The sequence below is a fragment of the Solanum tuberosum genome, unplaced genomic scaffold, assembly GCF_000226075.1.
Source record: "Solanum tuberosum cultivar DM 1-3 516 R44 unplaced genomic scaffold, SolTub_3.0 scf00384, whole genome shotgun sequence".
NCBI classification, from domain to species: Eukaryota; Viridiplantae; Streptophyta; class Magnoliopsida; order Solanales; family Solanaceae; genus Solanum; species Solanum tuberosum.
In genome coordinates this window covers 274531-291799 of record NW_006239308.1, presented here as the reverse complement: position 1 = coordinate 291799, position 17269 = coordinate 274531, and the positions used below count along the sequence as shown (strand labels likewise).

Genomic DNA, 17269 nt, shown 5'->3' with positions numbered 1-17269 from the left:
TTCATTGATACAAATTGTATTCATATACAATTTTCATTCTTTAATACATATACATACTAATTAGATTTATACAATTATCCAGCAAGTATACAAATAAAATCCTTAATACATATACATACTATGTACATATATACAATTTTGTCTAGCAGATATATAAATACAATTCCCCTCTCTCCTCCCTCTCCCAATCTGGCTTGTTCTCTCCTCCTTCTAACATGTAGCTACAAATCATAATCAAACAAACTACAACTATCGTGATTATGTTCCGGTCTTTGTTGTTTTTGAAATTTCCTTATTCTAAATCAGCCCAATATCACCCCAACCCAAAATTCACCAATATAAGCCCAATCCAAAATTATTTTGACCCGCCCACATTCCTTATACCCTAACCCTTTTTCTCTTTCTTCCTCACTTAAATAACACACTCCTGTAAACCCTAAACCCTAATTCCAAAGCCTCCGCCTTCAATCTTCTCGTCTCTCGGAGTTTCACTTTGTGGAGGTGAAAGTTCGTCGTCCTTCTAGAATCGCCGCACCGGAAAAAGGTAACATTATTTTTTATGCTTAAGTCTTAATAATAGATTTATGGTTTGAGTATTACTCCTTCTGTGTAGTGTTTTTTCTTAAAGATAATCCTTAAACACTTTGGTTACAGCTTCTTCCGGAGATGTTGGTATTGTTTGAAACACCGGCAGGTTTTGCCCTTTTCAAAGTTTTGGATGAGGGAAAGCTCTCCAAAGTTGAGGTATCATAGCATTCATCTCTTACCCTTTTTTTTCTTCTGTGTTTTCATGTTTTATATAATCGTTTTTTTGTGTGTTTGTTGCAGGATTTGTGGAAGGACTTCTCCTCAACTGATTCCGCCAGAAAGGTAATTTTTTTTGGACAAACCATTTGATGAGTTAATCGTGAAGTAGAAATCTTGGTGTAGCATGTTTTGAAATTTGGACATAAATTGTGCTTGTAAAGTTTTTAACTTTGTGTTTCATACATTCTTCATTTACTTGACTGGTTGGTATGAAAACAGGTTGTGAAGCTAAAAGCTTTCTCCAAGTTTGAGAACACCTCAGAAGCTCTGTCAGCAGCTACGTTGTTGATAGATAGCAAGCCCAGCAAAGGACTGCGCAAGTTCTTGAAAGCACACTGTGATGGTGAAACTTTGGCGGTTGCTGATTCAAAGCTTGGAAATGCAATTAAAGAAAAATTGGTCAGCTTCCTTCTTATGTCAGTTCATCGTTTTTTTTTGTTTTGGTTCTCAATAATTTTTTGGCTGAAGTTGGTGTGGGATGTGTGTGCAGCAAATTGATTGTGTTCATAATAATGCTGTCATGGAATTGATGAGAGGAGTTAGAAGTCAGTTGACTGAGCTCATTTCTGGTCTTGCATCTCAAGACTTGGCTCCAATGAGCTTGGGTTTATCTCACAGTCTTTCAAGATACAAGCTAAAGTTTAGCCCTGACAAGGTATATTGCTATAAGTTGACTGATTTTTCATGTTCTATATGGTTTCATTATGGATATTCTTACATAACAAATATTGGCAAATATTGGGATAACTGATTGCATGGAGAAAAAGGAAGGTTAGTCTAGTCTATAAAGTAGAAATATAGCGAATGAAAGGATCCTCCTCCACCTTCAATGATGAGGTTAGGGGTTCAATCCACCAAGGGAACATAGTGGAAAAGGACTAACCATAATTCCTGGGTAAGGGATTTGGGGCGGTGGCCTTGTAAAAAATTCAACTGATATGGAACACCACTCTGGTTTTGTATGTTCTATCTTGTATCCTTTCTGCTTAAGTTTCTTTAGTATTACTTTTATCTTAATTAATTTCAGATTGTAATCTGTTATTGGATATCATTATTCTATACAATTTCTGATGATGCTAGATGGCCATTATAGGAATTTTAGATAGTCTAAATTATTTGATTTCACCCTGAAAATTGTCAATTGTGATGCTTGCTTGAAGTTTAATTTGCAACTGTAACAGAAGGTCTAAAGAGTATAATTTACAAAAACATGGAATAATGTTCTCCATAAAGTATGCTCTGATGGTGGAACATTTAGGCTGGCAAATCTCAATTGTTTATGCAGCCAATTTTATGCTCATTCCATATGTAACCCTTATGATGCTTCACATGTAATTTGAGTAGTTACACTCTGTTTATGTGGTTTCCTGAAATCTGACAGTTTCTTGCCATTTGCGGTTATGTAGTTTCCTGTAATTCACGGAATCCTGGCAAAGTCTGTTTAGCTTGTAGTGGATAAGACTACAGTTCTTGGGCTATGCTATTGTGCAATGTATATCTGTTATGACTAACATATAAAAGAATGTTTTACAGTCTTACCATTTTCTGCCTCTTGAAGTTCTCTCTATAGCTCATAGATATTTTGATGAAAACTCATAGATCTGTTTCGGGGTAGCAGTTATTTGTCTAATTTTATATTCTTTACTGATTTGTCTCTTTGTTAATCATATAGCAGTACAACTGACTGTTTATTTCTTTTACAGGTGGACACAATGATTGTACAGGCCATTGGCTTGTTGGATGATCTTGATAAAGAGCTAAATACATATGCTATGAGGGTCCGTGAATGGTATGGTTGGCATTTCCCAGAACTTGCAAAGATTGTACAAGATAACATTCTTTATGCCAAGGCTGTGAAGTTGATGGGTGACCGTACAAATGCTGCAAAGTTGGATTTCTCTGAGGTAAGGAGTGGCTTCTTTTTAAATGTTTCAAATGAGTTGAACTAAAAAAGTAGATTACTGTTCATTCAGTAATATTCATTAGTTTGTTGGCTAGCTTGCTTGTTGGAATGAAGGTTGTGATATCTTGTAGTCCAATAAGCAATCTTACTTTTTACAAGATTCACGCTTTATTCTTAATTACATGAGACAAAATTCACACTTTTTGTATGACAATGTTCACAGATACTTCCAGAAGAGGTTGAGGCTGCATTGAAAGAGGCATCCATGATCTCCATGGGTACTGAAGTTAGTGATCTTGATCTGGAGAATATTAAAGATTTATGCACCCAAGTTCTGTCATTCTCTGAGTACAGAGCTCAGTTGTATGATTATTTGAAGAGCAGGATGAACACCATTGCCCCAAATCTTACAGCTCTTGTTGGAGAACTTGTTGGTGCTCGGCTTATTGCTCATGGTGGTAGCTTGATGAATCTTGCGAAGCAACCTGGAAGTACAGTTCAAATACTTGGTGCTGAAAAGGCTCTTTTCAGAGCTTTGAAGACAAAACACGCAACTCCAAAATATGGGCTTATATATCATGCATCTTTGATTGGACAGGCAGCACCAAAACACAAGGGTAAAATTTCAAGATCTCTTGCTGCAAAAACTGCATTGGCTATTCGATACGATGCTCTTGCAGATAGCCAAGATAATACCATGGGTTTGGAGAATCGTGCCAAGGTATTGTTTGTACTAATTATTGTATCTTTTTTTCAAACTTGCTCCTTATGTAGTCTGATTATTATTATCATATGCAACTTTTTTAGCTTGAGGCACGCTTAAGAGCCTTAGAAGGCAAAGAGTTGAGCAAATCAGCTGGGTCTGCTAAGGGCAAACCTAAGATTGAAGTTTATGACAAGGATCGTAAAAAAGGAGGGCTGATCACACCAGCTAAGGTTTGGGACTGTCTTTTCTTCTATGCTATACTTTCTTGGTTTGCTTCCAGTATTGACTTCTCCTTCTGTAGGTTTACAATCCTTCTGCTGATTCTGTTATGGGACACACTGAGAATGAGGAAAAGAAAATGAGTATAGATGATCAAACCGAGGAAGCAGCAGGTGAGGAATCCCCTGTTACTGAAGGAGAGAAGAAAAAGAAAAAGAAGAAGAAATCTGCTGAAACAGAGAATGGTGCAGAACCTGAAGACACTGGGAAGAAGGAGAAGAAGAAAAAGAAGAAACACGCAGATAATGAAGTGGAAAATGTAGAACTCGAACAAAGTAAGAAAAAGAAGAGGAAACACGCTGATGTTGATGAGGATGAATCAGTAACCACGGAAAAAAAGAAAGAGAAAAAGAAGAAGAAGAAAGCTGAAGAATAAGTATCACAGCGGAGACATTTTTAGTATCAACAATTTTGTTTTTGGGCATGGGCGGCGTGTTTTTAAGTTGTACAATGATGTCGTTATTAAGTTATTAGTGCTCTGTAATGCAACTTAGGATTCTGTTAGTTAAACACCATGCTTTTTAATCCTACTATGGATGTTTTATCGCTACTTTGGAATATTTGCTATATGCTATTTTACATGTTTTAAGCCACACATGATTTCAAGTTTAATAGTGTGCCACAATTGCGTTGTTGGTGAAGTGCCAAATTGCTGAATTATGCCTTGTTTCTATTATCTTCATGTTTGCTCTTCACTTCAATTGCATGAGGTGTTGTTATACCTTTTTCTTTTTCATTTGGTGTTTTGTTTTTGCATTGGAGCCACGGCTAAATTCAAATTGTGCATTCGATGGCCATTCTAAGGTGTTGCTTATGTGAAAGGTCAATCAAAATGAAGAGGAGGGAGGAAGAGGCCATGACTTAACATTTCATTTTTGAAAATGTAGTTTGCTTAAACCAAACTAGAAAGTACATATTTAACCACAATGATATGCTACAACAGAATAGAATTCTTTTTCCCAATGATTTTATTTGTAGAAATTGAAATACTAATAATTTTTCCAATATAGTGTGTGATTGAAAAGAAAAGTCATCTCAAAAAATTTCGAACACTTTTGAGAAAAGCCATTTCATGTAGCGATTTGCAATTCTTTGTAGGGGAAATTACGCTCATAAACAAACATATACTTAGTTAATTAGTTAACATAGTTATAGTTTGAATTAATTATCACTCACAATCTCTTTTTAGCTATAATTATGTGCACCTCTCTCCTCTCTTACTCTCTCTCGCCTCTTTCCTTTTTTATACATATACAAATACAAATTATACAAATACATATACAATTATATGACAGATATACATATACAATTCACCTCTCTCCACTCTCTAGCTCGTATCTCCTCCCTCCCCTGATCTCACTCTCCAGATATACAAACACATATGTATATCAATTACATATATACAATTATCTGACAGATATACATATACAATTGAGAGATATACAAATATAAATCACTTCTCTCCACTCTCTGTCCTCTCTCACTTGCCTCTCTCCTCCCTCTCCCAATCTCACTCGCCTCTCTTCTCCCTCCCCCAATCTCGCTCGCCTCTCTCCTCCTCCTCATCCTCCCTCTAACATGTAGCTACGAATTGTAATAAGCAAAACTATAACTATAAAACCTAATTAAGTTATTTTTAGTGGCTATTTGCGAAATTTTCCCCTTTGACTTTCATTTTTCAACTGAAGGATATTTTTGGCCCTTTTTCCTAATACAAAATTGAAAACAACATTATCTTTCGAATTCTTTTTTCTTATTTTAACTCAACTTAATAAGTTATTAGATGCTAATTTTTTTTTTTTTTGCCAATTTGGATTTTGGTCTCCATACGGTGCCATTAAATCTCAAAGCTCCACGCATCTGAATTCTCATCCTCTCATTCGTCTCTGCAAATCGAAATCAAATTAAAGTTTAGCAGATTTTCATTGAGCAGGAAGAAGAAGACGATGTCGTCTATTGGAACTTCAAAGGGTGTATTAGAGATAGTAAAGTTCGCAGTATACGTATCAGTTCCAATTGGTCTCATGTACATATTCGCCAACAACAACAAAAATCTTCAGAAAATCATGGGACATGTAAATTTCTCCTCTCTTTTTTCTCCATTTATTGTAAATTTTCCTTCTTTGTGCTTATATTTTTCTGGGTTTGTAGTTTTCTTGGGGTTTATGTTTCAGCTCGAGTCAAAATCTTTTTTCCAATCAAGCTTTGTTGTCTACTTTGATTGATTGTGCAGCTGATTTGTAGAAACGGAGAAATTGTTGGAGGGGTAGTTTATTGAAGCTTAAAAATTCAATCCCTTTTACCTTTTTGAATGAAATGGTCCCAAATAATAGATACATATGATTTGTATATTGGATTGATAACTAGTTTGACATTGAGCCTTAGCTGATTGATTGAATATAATCAGAGAGAGGAAATGTGAATCGCGCTCAAAACAGGTGTTTCTTTGTCTAGGGTTTTTTTAATTGAAGGAATTGGGAGGTGGGGTTGGGGAGTTTGAATGGTGAAGTCTTGATGCATCAGTTAAGTCAAGTGAGGTGAACACTATGTTCTTTCATAACAATTGAAGAAGATTACGTAAATTGGAATGTATTGTGTGATCTGTGTTTTGTAATTTTACATATGTGAGACAACAAGCTTGAACAAATTGTTGAGAAAGGTGGATGTATACCCTGGATTGACGAGTGTATAATGCAGAAACTTTTTGTGATAGGTAAAGTATGTATTTTTTGCATTAAGAATAGTCAAGCACTAAGCTAGTGCTGGCAGTCACAAAAAGGGTACGGGCCTTGCACTGGAGTGTATAATGCAGAACTAAGCAATGAAGAAACTGTGGAAGTGACTAGAAAGAATATACTTCTGCTGTCGCAATTTATATAATGCACTTTCCCTTTTAGTTTGTTGCAAAAAGTGTGATATCTTAGTCTATCCCAAAAAGAATGATACCGTTCTATATTTAGAAATAGTTTAACTTCAACTGCTTTATTTTACCTATGTATAGGCACACAAATATCTATGGCTTGTTTTAAACCACAAGTTTCAAAAGTATTTCGTTCTTTCTTGAACTACATGCCAACTAAACATCATCATATAAAATGGTATGGAGGGAGCATAAAAGAGGGTGAAAGAGCGACAAAGAGGAGAAAGTGTGGCATGCCGCTGAAACTAAAATAGCAATAAGATAGCAAAGAAGATGAGTAGAAGTGTGGGAAAGAGAGAGTTGTTGTTCCACAGAGGATTGACCATTTTGACATAGATTTTATGGATATAGCTACTTATTAGATCTTGCTTTCATTTTTGGATTTGGATAGACTATAATGTTCTTGGAAGATTCATAGGCTCATTAAAAGACTTCCACATGTTAATGGTTTCTGTACAGTTTGACATGTGAAATGTATGTCTGAGATTCTGGGCAGTAAAACTTTTACTTGAATGTGTTTCTTTAGGTGTTTGTTGGTTAAATCGGAAGGAAGGAATACACAGGAAATAGAAAGCCCGATCATTTCATTTAACTGAAATGAATTATTTTACCTTCCCAACCCTTTCTTTAACCATTTACACCTCTAAAGAAGCCAGCCACTATAAGTGTAGCTTGGCTATGAATACTAAGCACGCAACTTGTGTTATCCTCAAAATGCGATAAGTGCAGGCCAAGTATGTACTTTGAGTGGTGAAGCGACAATGGTTACAAAGATGTTAAAAGATGCCTGGATATTGTGAGGCTTAAAGATGATCATTTGTTCATAGTTAGTAAGATACGTCTTCTACTTTTGGTGGGTAGTATAGTTGGATCATCTATGCGCTTAGACCAACTATTTCTTTGTTTTACAGTTTACCTCACTGAAAATATATACTAACTTGTCTAAGCCGTAGTAGCATTATGAAGATCCATTCAGTTGTTTCTGGTGTCATACTGATGATGCATCCCATCTTCAGTGCTTCCAAATCTCCGAATATTTTATTTCAAACTGATGATGCATTCATAAACATTTTGCATTTTCTGTTTTAGGTTGGCTAAGTTATCTGAAACTTTATGTAGGTATGTTTTTCAGGGTGTAATCACAAATATTTTCAAGCTGCCATCAATAGCTTATTTTTCCGGTTTCATTTGTGTTCTCTTTGAAGTTAATAGTTATTATATGCCTGTGTAATTCCCAAGTCACGTGAGCCAAATATGTTCCACTGCTTTGGTGGTTTTGGTCCCGCATTGGACAATGTTTTGACATTGCAATGGCTTCTATAGCTTCTATAGAAGTACAACAGAACAACCACCCTTTTGTTGATAGACGAAGTGCTTCATTTCAGATCAATTCTTCTCTGCAATCTCTTTTGACGATTGCTGCCAAATTGACTTTCAAAGTTTGTCCCTCTCCGTTTCTCTCTCTCTCTCTGGTCTCTCATTCTAAGTTTAATCATAAGTTGTATACACAATTGGAAAACCTTGGGTAAGTCCCTGAAGTAAATAGGGAAGTTTCTTGACTAATAATGAATTCCTGAACTGACAAAGACCCAACTTTTTTTGAAAGGTAATGTTGAAAAACCTATTATAACTCCTATATTCTGGATTGATTACAATGGATTCCTTAAATAGATATTTAAGAAATTCACTGTCCCTTTCCACATTCGATCAGCTTCCTGCATATTTTAATCATAGTTACCACAACTGAAAATTTAGGAGCTGATAAAAGAAATCTCTCCGAGCATTATATTTAAAGGGAAAAAAGGAGGTAAATAGGAAACATATGGTCATAAGAGACCTAGTGATGTTTTACAAGCAAGGCTATTCTTGTGAGCTAGACTAGGTACGTTGGACGATGGAGATAGTTCAGATGCCATCAGCTTTATGATGTCACTTAAATATCAAAACCAATTTAAATTTAATTGATATGACTCCCCCCACCCCCATATATCCCCCATCCCCAAAAACAAAGAAGATAATTTGGTGGATTGGGTTTTATCACAAGAGAGGGCTTATGCTTTTCATTCTGGGCTTTAGTTATTCCTATTTCTCCTTGCAACCATTAGTATTCATTAAGATAATATTCATTTTTCTGCATTTTTTCTGATTTCCTATGGATTCAACTTCAAGTCCAGTTCAATTTCAGTGCAATATTCTATCAGTATGATGTAGATTTAGCTTGAAGCTACCTCAGTTGGAATTGGCTCTTCACTGAGAAGATGCTGTAACAACGATCATCTCCAAATCATATTAAATATCTGAATGAATTTATACCATGATCGGTGTTGTAACTCTTTGCAACACAGTTTCAATATATATCTTTGGCTTACAACTTCCATGTTTTTTTGCTTGTGAAGCGTGAATATGTAGTTTATCCTACAGAAACTGTAAGGCCCCAATCGCCTGAGGAACTGAGGGAGATTGCAAAAGAAATAGGTCGGAAGAGAGAGAGGGACCAAGCAATGCGGAGCTGAGGAAGACGTGCAACCCACAAAACGAAGAGGCGTAGAAGAATTTGTAGGTCTGTTAGTAATGCTTGCACAAAGGAACATCCAGAGTCCTTTCTGTTCAGCGAAGAGATGGATGTGCTTTTACTAGTGTTCACCAATAAGTGAGTTGTTGCCAATAAAACTGTGTAGCAAAGCCAGTGATTGTATTAGAAAACCCATCTACAAAGTGTTTCTCCACCTTTAATCACACTAGTTGTTGAAATGTGTGACAATCTCTTAATGAATATTCTAACTCCGCTATTGAGTTCGGCGTATGTCTTAGGGGCAAAAGGCCCTTCTTTAATATTTGACTGGACATAATTAAAAGGATGTCTACGTCTGTTATCTGTATTAGATGCATGGGTTCCACACATGGAAATTTCAGCTAACCTTTTCCCATTTAAAGTCTCTTTTTTCTTTTTTCTTTTTTATCTTTTCATATTGGTCACTTCTGCCTTCACTTTCAGAAATTATAATTTGTGAATACAAAGCAATTCAAGGGAAGCTTACGTTACACATTTTAACTCTTAAAAAAAAATGTAAAAAGCTATGTCCTTACACTTTAGCATATGGAAGCATTAAAGTAGAAAAAAAATTCCAATTTCAGTAAGTTGCTAAATTTTGAAATTGCATCTTTTAAAAAAAAAATATTTATAGAATTTTAAAGTCATAATCTATTAAAAACAACCTCTTTATCCACAGATACGCGCCCACAATGGCCAGTAAAAGAGAAGATCTTCCGTGAATTTTTTTTTAATGACGATGTTGTTCGTATTGGCCGGTGCAACATTCTACCAACACTTAAAGCAAACACAAAGAAAACGTTCAGAATTTTTTTATTTTGCCGGAATTTGAACTTAGTCAACAATGAATTTTAAAACTTCCAATATATTATTATGGCATGCTTCTTCCAAGAAAATGAGATGAAGAATTTTAATTTGTTGTGTTATTTTCTTGGTGTCCATTGACTTGCATGAGTCAATGGGTCTTTCTAATAGTATAATTAAAATAATGAGTCTTTTCTTAACTGATGAAAATTCTAGTCATCATAAGAATTTCCTTGCAGCTTGGAGTAGCAGAAAAAGAAAGAAGGTAACTTCTTGTTTTTTTCCTTTTTTTTTTCTTCTTCTGCACTAAAATTTTGAGATTTTTTGGGATAAATTGATTTGTAAAATCTTTCAAAACTCAAAGTAATAAGTTTCTTGTGAAGTTTATACCTTAATCAGCAATGGGGTTCTTCATTCTTGCTTCCAAATATTAAAAAAGGTGCATTTTCTCTGGATTTTCTATTTACTTGCTTGAGTTCATAATTCTTGAAGTTACAATTGTTAGGAAAGAGTAAGCCTTAGTAGTGATGTAGTTGTTAGTTATGTTGCTCAGACCCTCCAAAAATGTTGAACATTCATGTTCAATCCTCCAAAATTTTTTTTAGCTTTTTGAGGATCCGACAACATCTGGTGGTATTTTTGAAGAGTCAGAGCAACATAGGCTGTCGTAAAATTACATAATTGTTATAATTTTGTTTCATTTCCTTTGATTATCTTCAAAGTGTATAATTTGCACTCACTCAGCTCTTAGCTTTTCTTGAAAGAATAAAAATCCATTTTTTTCCAGGTAGAATTGAACTTTGTACACATTTGTTGAAAAGATTAGCATTTTTAGCTTCTTTTCTCTTGTTTATTTATATGAAAGTACCAAACTTTCATGAGGAATATTTACACTACTTTGTTGGTTTATGTAGAATCTCAGATTTTCATCTTCGGGAAAGCTGCTTAATTTGTCGAAAATCTGAAATAGTGATTAGTGAGTAGATTGTTGGAGTAGAGACAGTATGTTGAATGCAAAAGAACTTGCTTAGCTTTCATAGATTTAGTGATCAAGTCAGGAGAACAAGTGTCATTTGAATTTGAGAGTTGTATCGTAATGGCGGAGTTAGTTCCAATTGGGACTATTTTGGCTGTGATTAGTAGTCAAGTAATGAAAACCGCTCAAGCTGCGAATGATGTAGTATTTGAGAAGGAGAGTTTTAAGGTTCTTGGGAACTATCTTTTGGACATTGAGCCTGTCTTGAAAGAATTGCAGCTGCAGAAGTTAAACGAGTCCCCGGCTGCAAGGCAAGCTTTGGAATCCATTGAAGCTGACTTAAAGAAGGCTAATGACTTGGTTGAGAAGTATAAGAACCGAGCCCGTTTCTACTTGCTGGTCAAATGTAGGAGCATTGTCAAGGAGGTACAGGAAGTCACTCGGGATATAGGTAAATCCCTGGCCGCGTTATCCCTAGTCAACATGGAAGTCTTGTCAGGGATTTCAGAAGAGGTAAATAGGCTGCAGAATGAAATGCAAAGAGCTAACTTTGAGGCATCTCAGTCGCGGCTCCAAATTGTTAACAAGTTAAACCAAGGTCTATCGGATCAGATACATGACCAAGAATTTGCTAACAATATTCTTAAAGAAATAGCAAGGGCTGCTGGGGTGCCAGTGGAGCCAGCAGAGATAACGAAAGAGCTAGACAATTTCAAAAAAGAGAAAGAAGAAGCTGCTTATCGGAAAGAGAGAGCTGAAGTCTTGTTTTTGAACCAAGTCATTGAGCTTCTCTCACGAGCCGATGCTGCAAGAAATTATGAGGAAGTCAAAAGCCAATATTTCCAGAGAGTTAGCATTATAGAGGGATATGATCCTAGAGAAGAATACATTCAGCCATTTAAAGCTTTTATTTGTTGTATAACAGGAATTATAATGGTAGATCCTGTAAGCCTATGTACCGGTACTGCCTGTGAGAGAGCTTCTATCCAAGCTTGGTTTGACTCGGGGGAGAAAATTGATCCGGAAACAGGTGAAGAGCTGCAGGATTTGTCGATCAGGCCAAACCTCCAATTGAGACAACTAATCCAGGAGTGGAAAGAGCTCAACTATTGCATCATAATCAGGGCTTGCAAGGGGAAATTCCTTTCTGGAGTGGATGCATCAATTGAGGAGGCTCTTGCACAAATGCAAGAACTAATGAAAGCAAATTCGATAAATAAAGAATGGGTGACAATCGGGGGACTCACTGAAGTTGTCATCTCCAAGCTTGGCATGTTGCGTAACGGATATCTGCAAGATAAAGTGATGATTACGTTAAAGGACGTCGTAGATGGTCATGCTAGAAACAAGGTGAGTGAATTTCTTTAAATATCAAAAAAGAAAATGTGAAAGTAAGCATACACTCTCAGAAATGGCTAATTCCATAACTTATTCATTCATGTAATTCTGCTTTCACCTAGAATACTATGGCCTTTTACTTTTGTTCCGTATAGCCGTATCACATATATATTTCATGCAGGACTTAAGTATTTCGTCTGAAAAAAATGAACAGTAAGATTTTCGTTTAATTTCTCATTTAACTGTTTGCACTCTAGAATTATTGATTAGTTTATGCATTGTGCTGTGCTTTGCTTGTTGCTTGTGGTTACTAACATATGCTTGGCCTACTTTTCCATGCTTAGTTGTTTCTAAGTATAGGACACCAGGATAGTGAAGAACGGACGTCATGGGGATGGGGGTAATATATGGCTTATCAGGTGGATCATTTGATATCATCTAATAGGGACTACCGGAGTTAACAATGTTATTGACTTAATAATTTAGGTCCTATTTAGCGTTAGATTTTTGCTTTTGTCAATGTAGTTTTGGTCTTTGAGGTCACTTGTCCAAAGCAGAGTGTTGCATCCCACATCGGCTGTGGAAAGGAAAATTGGACTCCTTATATGGTCTCACACAATCCTCATTCCTCACCTCTTGAGCTATCTTTCGGGATTGAGTTAGGCCCGAGGTCCATTTCTCATGATGGTTTTCGAACCAGGTCTGTCCGTGTTTGGTCCCCATGTTATATAGTCTACGGAATCACTATCCATTTGTTATAATCCTGTCCTCGTGAATTAGCTTTTGGGGTTCCATTTCTTAACACAGAGAAAGATGTCTTTTCTAGTTTTCTTGAATTTCCCTTGTTTTTCCTTAAGCCCGGGGCTAGGATCAGGATGTATGAGCAAATATGCATCCAAGTCTTGCTTTTAAACATGCAAAGTCCTAAGCTTTGTTCCTAATCAAACTGTTATTCCATATAATTAATAGGACGTATTCGTTGAGAACCAGGGGTTTGAGAATGTTGTAGCATGCTTCGGAAAAAACTATGCCACTTCAACCGCTGCAATTGAGCTGATATATGAGGTTCTCCAAGATCAGTCTAGTTGGAACTTGCCTTACTGCCAGAAGCTTTCTCAGCAGTCCAATTCAATCTTGCTTCTCGTCTCCTTTATAAAAAATCAGGCCAGTCCATCAGCTGAAAAAGCAGAACAAATCCTGGCTAAGCTTTGTGATGAGGAAGAGGAGAACATTGTTAAGGTTGCTCGAGAGGGATGGTATGGACCACTTATCGATATGTTACACCATGGTAAGCATAGCTGCAACACTCTTATATATTATATGTTACAGTTGCACATGGATATAGATAATAATCTTAATATATCAGCTTAGTTCCAGCATATACATTTTTTTTTTTGAGTTTTATGTTTAGTTATATCGTTCAATTATCTTCAGGATCAGCATCTTCAAGAATGTCAATTGTTAGAGCAATTCTCGGTTTGGAACTCAGGGATGAAGATATGAAGCTTCTCGGGGAGAAAGGGGTTATTCTTCCTCTGCTTGAGATGACATCTGGAAATATTGAATCAAAAGAACTTTCATTATCTGCACTTGTGAAGCTATCAAGCTTTTATGACAATAAGATGCTTATAGCTGCGGCTGGAGGGGTTGCTATCGTTTTAAAGCTAATGATTTCATCCCATGTACGTTCAATTATCATCGCAAAGTGCTGTGAAGTTCTAGCTAATCTATCTGGCAATGGTGATGGAGTTAAGTTCTTGATCGATGAAACTGGAAACCAACTTGTACTAGAGCCTGTAATCGCGTACTTGCTGGCTTTTCAACAGAATCTTACATCCTCCTCGGACACTGTTCGTAGGCATGCTTTACGTGCACTATTAGGAATCTGTCAATCTCAAGCTGGACTTGTCAAATCAGCAGTTCTTTCTGCCGGTGGTGTTTCAGCTGTCCTTCCCCTTCTTGATGATCCGAACCAGGAAATACGAGAAGCAGCAATCAATCTTCTTTTCCTCTTCTCACAGCACGAGCCAGAGGGTGTCGTTGAGTATCTTCTTAAGCCAAGAAGATTGGAAACTTTAGTTGGTTTTCTTGAAAATGATAGCAAAGGTGATGTACAGATGGCTGCAGCCGGTTTACTAGCCAACCTTCCTAAATCGGAAACTTCACTCAGAGAGAAACTCATAGAATTAGGTGGCCTAAAGGCAATCATTAACATCTTGAAATCCGGTACCATGGAAGCTAAGGAAAATGCTCTTAGTGCCTTCTTCAGGTTCACAGATCCAACAAATCTCCAGTCTCAACGCATCGTGGTTGAGCTTGGAGCATATCCTATACTGGTAAGCTTTCTCAAAGCTGATTCAATAACTGCACAAGCAAGAGCAGCTGCACTATTAACGGATCTATCAATGCGCAGTCATGAACTCAGTGCATTATCCAGGAAAGCTTCTTGTTTCTGTATTGGACGAGCACGTGCTCCTATCTGTCCTGCCCACGGGGGTGCCTGCAGCGTGAGCAAAACATTCTGTCTATTGGAGGTAAATGCATTGCCTGATTTGGTTAAACTCTTAAAAGAAAAGATACATGCCACGTCTTATGAGGCGATTCAAACACTCTCAACTCTGGTTTGTGAAGAATCGCCTCATAGAGGAGCCAATGTGCTGCACAAGGAGGATGCAATTTCACCAATCATAGAAGTTTTAAACTGGGGATCAGAATCTTTAAAAGGAGAAGCTTTAGGGGTCTTGGAAAAAGTGTTTATGTCAAGGGAAATGGTGGATCTCTATGGACTAACAGCTAAGCTACATCTCGCGCGTTTAACAGGAGGTAGAATTTATGAAGATGGACATCTCCAAAGGAAAGCTGCTAGAGTCTTGTTACTTATCGAACGTCAACCTAGATCATCCAGATCTCTCATTGCAGGAATATCCGGTTAAGTAAAGCGTTGTCTAAAGACGAAAAGTATGGCCTTTGATCTAAAGGCCACACTTTTCTTGTGTTGTTTTTAAAGGCCTAATGTGTTCTAGTGAAATTTCATGATATGTTACTATGTTCTTGTGTTGTATGTATACATGTTGATCTTCATTATAACATAATTTGTTCTGTTTTGCTTTGAAATCTTCAGAAGTAGAGAAGTCTATGCACACCAATATATATACCTCGATATCGCTTACGAAAATTCATGTGTAAGCTATATAACGAAAAATTCTGCGTACGCCACTGAAGTGTGTTGATAAATTGAGAAAAAGTACAAGAAGCAATTAACTCATGGTTATTAGGAAACAAGTACCTGTCTGCACAATCTCAATCACTATAATTTTGTGGGGGCAAATAATTTATCAATTTGAACAAGTTTTTCTTCTACAATTAGTTGTAAATCAATTATGTTATTAATGTAGTAATCACAATAATGGTCTATGTTGAACTGTTGCATGTCACTTTACAGAGATACAAATTGCAATAACCCCTTCTTTTTTTCTTTTTTTAATACTCTTTAAATATATATTTTTGGTGAAAAATCGACCTAAAGAAATCGTTTATTTATTTATTTAAAAAATAAATAAAATTGACCTTTCGAAGGTCTCTTGATTTTCTCGGTTTTTGGCGCAATTTTTTTTTTAAAAACGACCTCTGAAGTCCGATCTCTATTGAGGTTGGTTTTTCTAGGTCGATTTAGGCGATTCTTTTAATAGTAAATCAGTCTCGGAAGATTGACTATTCCCAACAACTTATTCAATGTAATTCCATAAGTAACGTCTGAAAAGAATAAGATGTATACAGACCTTACTCTCTTTGTAAAGTAGAGAGTGATTCCGATAGATCATCCTCGACATAAAAAAAGAAAAGTTATTCAGAGTGGATGGTTGATTGTTTCTAGATACAATAATCAAAGCTTAGGCAAAACAAGTTAATATCACAATCAAAGATGACTTACTTTAAGGTATTCTTTTTCCCCCCTCTTTTATTTATTTATTTTCCTTCCTAGAACAGATAGAACATGTCAATATTAGAGTGGAAGAAAATAGAAGATAGGAGGACCTTTTGTGAGATCTAGAAAACCTACACCTAAGTAGTTTTTAGGATAAGAAAATGTAACCATATTTTGGCTGAAACTATAAATTCTCATTTATTTCTTCTAGAGTTGAATATGAACACAATATAATGGGTTTGCCACATTATAGGACAGATGGGGAGATATGACTTCTTCAAATCTAAGTCTAATTATTATTCATAGAAAAATAGTTTGTGTAACAAATTGGACCATGCAATACACTCATCATCATCAATTTCATATTAGTTGTTCATTTTTCTTTTTACACGCTCTTTAAAAAGATTTAATAAACGAATAACTCTACTAATTTGCCTCTTACTTAGAAATTGTTTTAAAACTTTACAAACTTGTTTACACAAAAAAATTTATATAAAAAGAATAACTCTACTAATTTGCCTCTTACTTAGAAATTGTTATAGAACTTTACAAACTTGTTTACACTTTCACAAATACTTAATATGAATAACTTTTATGAGACGGAAAAAGTAACATTGAGTGCAAGCATATAACTTATCACCTACTTTGTGCACATGGAGAGGGACGGATCAATGTCAATACTTGTAAGTAAAATTTGTATGTCCCACAATACTCTTTTTTTTTTTTGGGTATGGGGTGGGGGTGGGGATATTTGTTAGGGTTTTGCCATGATTTTCTTATCTTATTTGAATTTTATTTTTTTTCCTAAAGAAAAGACAAAACATTATCAGAAATGTTTTTACTTTTCATGAAAATAAAATATATTTTTCTTCCATATTTGATTTATTCTTTCCTTAGAAGAAAAGTTTGGAACTCTATAAATTAAATACCCTCTTCTCATATCAAGAACAAAATAGATCAACAATGTAATCGTTTAAGAGTCTTGTTTATGGGGAGATTTTCTCCTAAACATAGTTATAATTTTTTTAATATTAGTTTTCAATATGTAGGTTGTTTGACC

The 17269-nt window shown here is 35.8% G+C and overlaps 3 protein-coding genes across 5 annotated transcripts; all 3 read left to right on the top strand.

Annotated features, from left to right (window-relative positions):
* Positions 1 to 415: 415 nt before the first annotated feature.
* Positions 416 to 4336, top strand: LOC102585448 (probable nucleolar protein 5-2). Its single transcript, XM_015302861.1, has 9 exons — positions 416 to 542; positions 655 to 744; positions 829 to 870; positions 1027 to 1206; positions 1298 to 1462; positions 2511 to 2711; positions 2934 to 3431; positions 3518 to 3646; positions 3718 to 4336. Exons 2-9 carry the CDS (start codon positions 667 to 669, stop codon positions 4069 to 4071), a joined length of 1647 nt encoding a protein of 548 aa, XP_015158347.1. The 5' UTR covers positions 416 to 542; positions 655 to 666; the 3' UTR covers positions 4072 to 4336.
* Positions 4337 to 5486: 1150 nt separating this feature from the next.
* Positions 5487 to 9532, top strand: LOC102585122 (uncharacterized). The gene is made up of 2 exons (XM_006362105.2): positions 5487 to 5770; positions 9012 to 9532. The coding sequence occupies exons 1-2, from the start codon at positions 5642 to 5644 to the stop codon at positions 9126 to 9128; spliced, it is 246 nt and encodes an 81-aa protein (XP_006362167.1). The 5' UTR covers positions 5487 to 5641; the 3' UTR covers positions 9129 to 9532.
* A 580-nt stretch (positions 9533 to 10112) lies between these two features.
* LOC102584351 (U-box domain-containing protein 44-like) lies at positions 10113 to 15398 on the top strand. Of its 3 annotated transcripts, XM_015302860.1 has the most exons (5): positions 10113 to 10235; positions 10885 to 12296; positions 13254 to 13572; positions 13719 to 14620; positions 14698 to 14785. In XM_015302860.1, the coding sequence occupies exons 2-5, from the start codon at positions 11067 to 11069 to the stop codon at positions 14701 to 14703; spliced, it is 2457 nt and encodes an 818-aa protein (XP_015158346.1). In that variant the 5' UTR covers positions 10113 to 10235; positions 10885 to 11066; the 3' UTR covers positions 14704 to 14785. The 3 variants fall into 3 exon arrangements, with proteins under 3 accessions (XP_015158346.1, XP_006362165.1, XP_006362164.1); XM_006362103.2 differs by having other exon boundaries at positions 10119 to 10235; positions 13719 to 15398; XM_006362102.2 differs by lacking the exon at positions 10113 to 10235 and adding an exon at positions 10310 to 10409 and having other exon boundaries at positions 13719 to 15398.
* The last annotated feature ends 1871 nt before the right edge of the window (positions 15399 to 17269 follow it).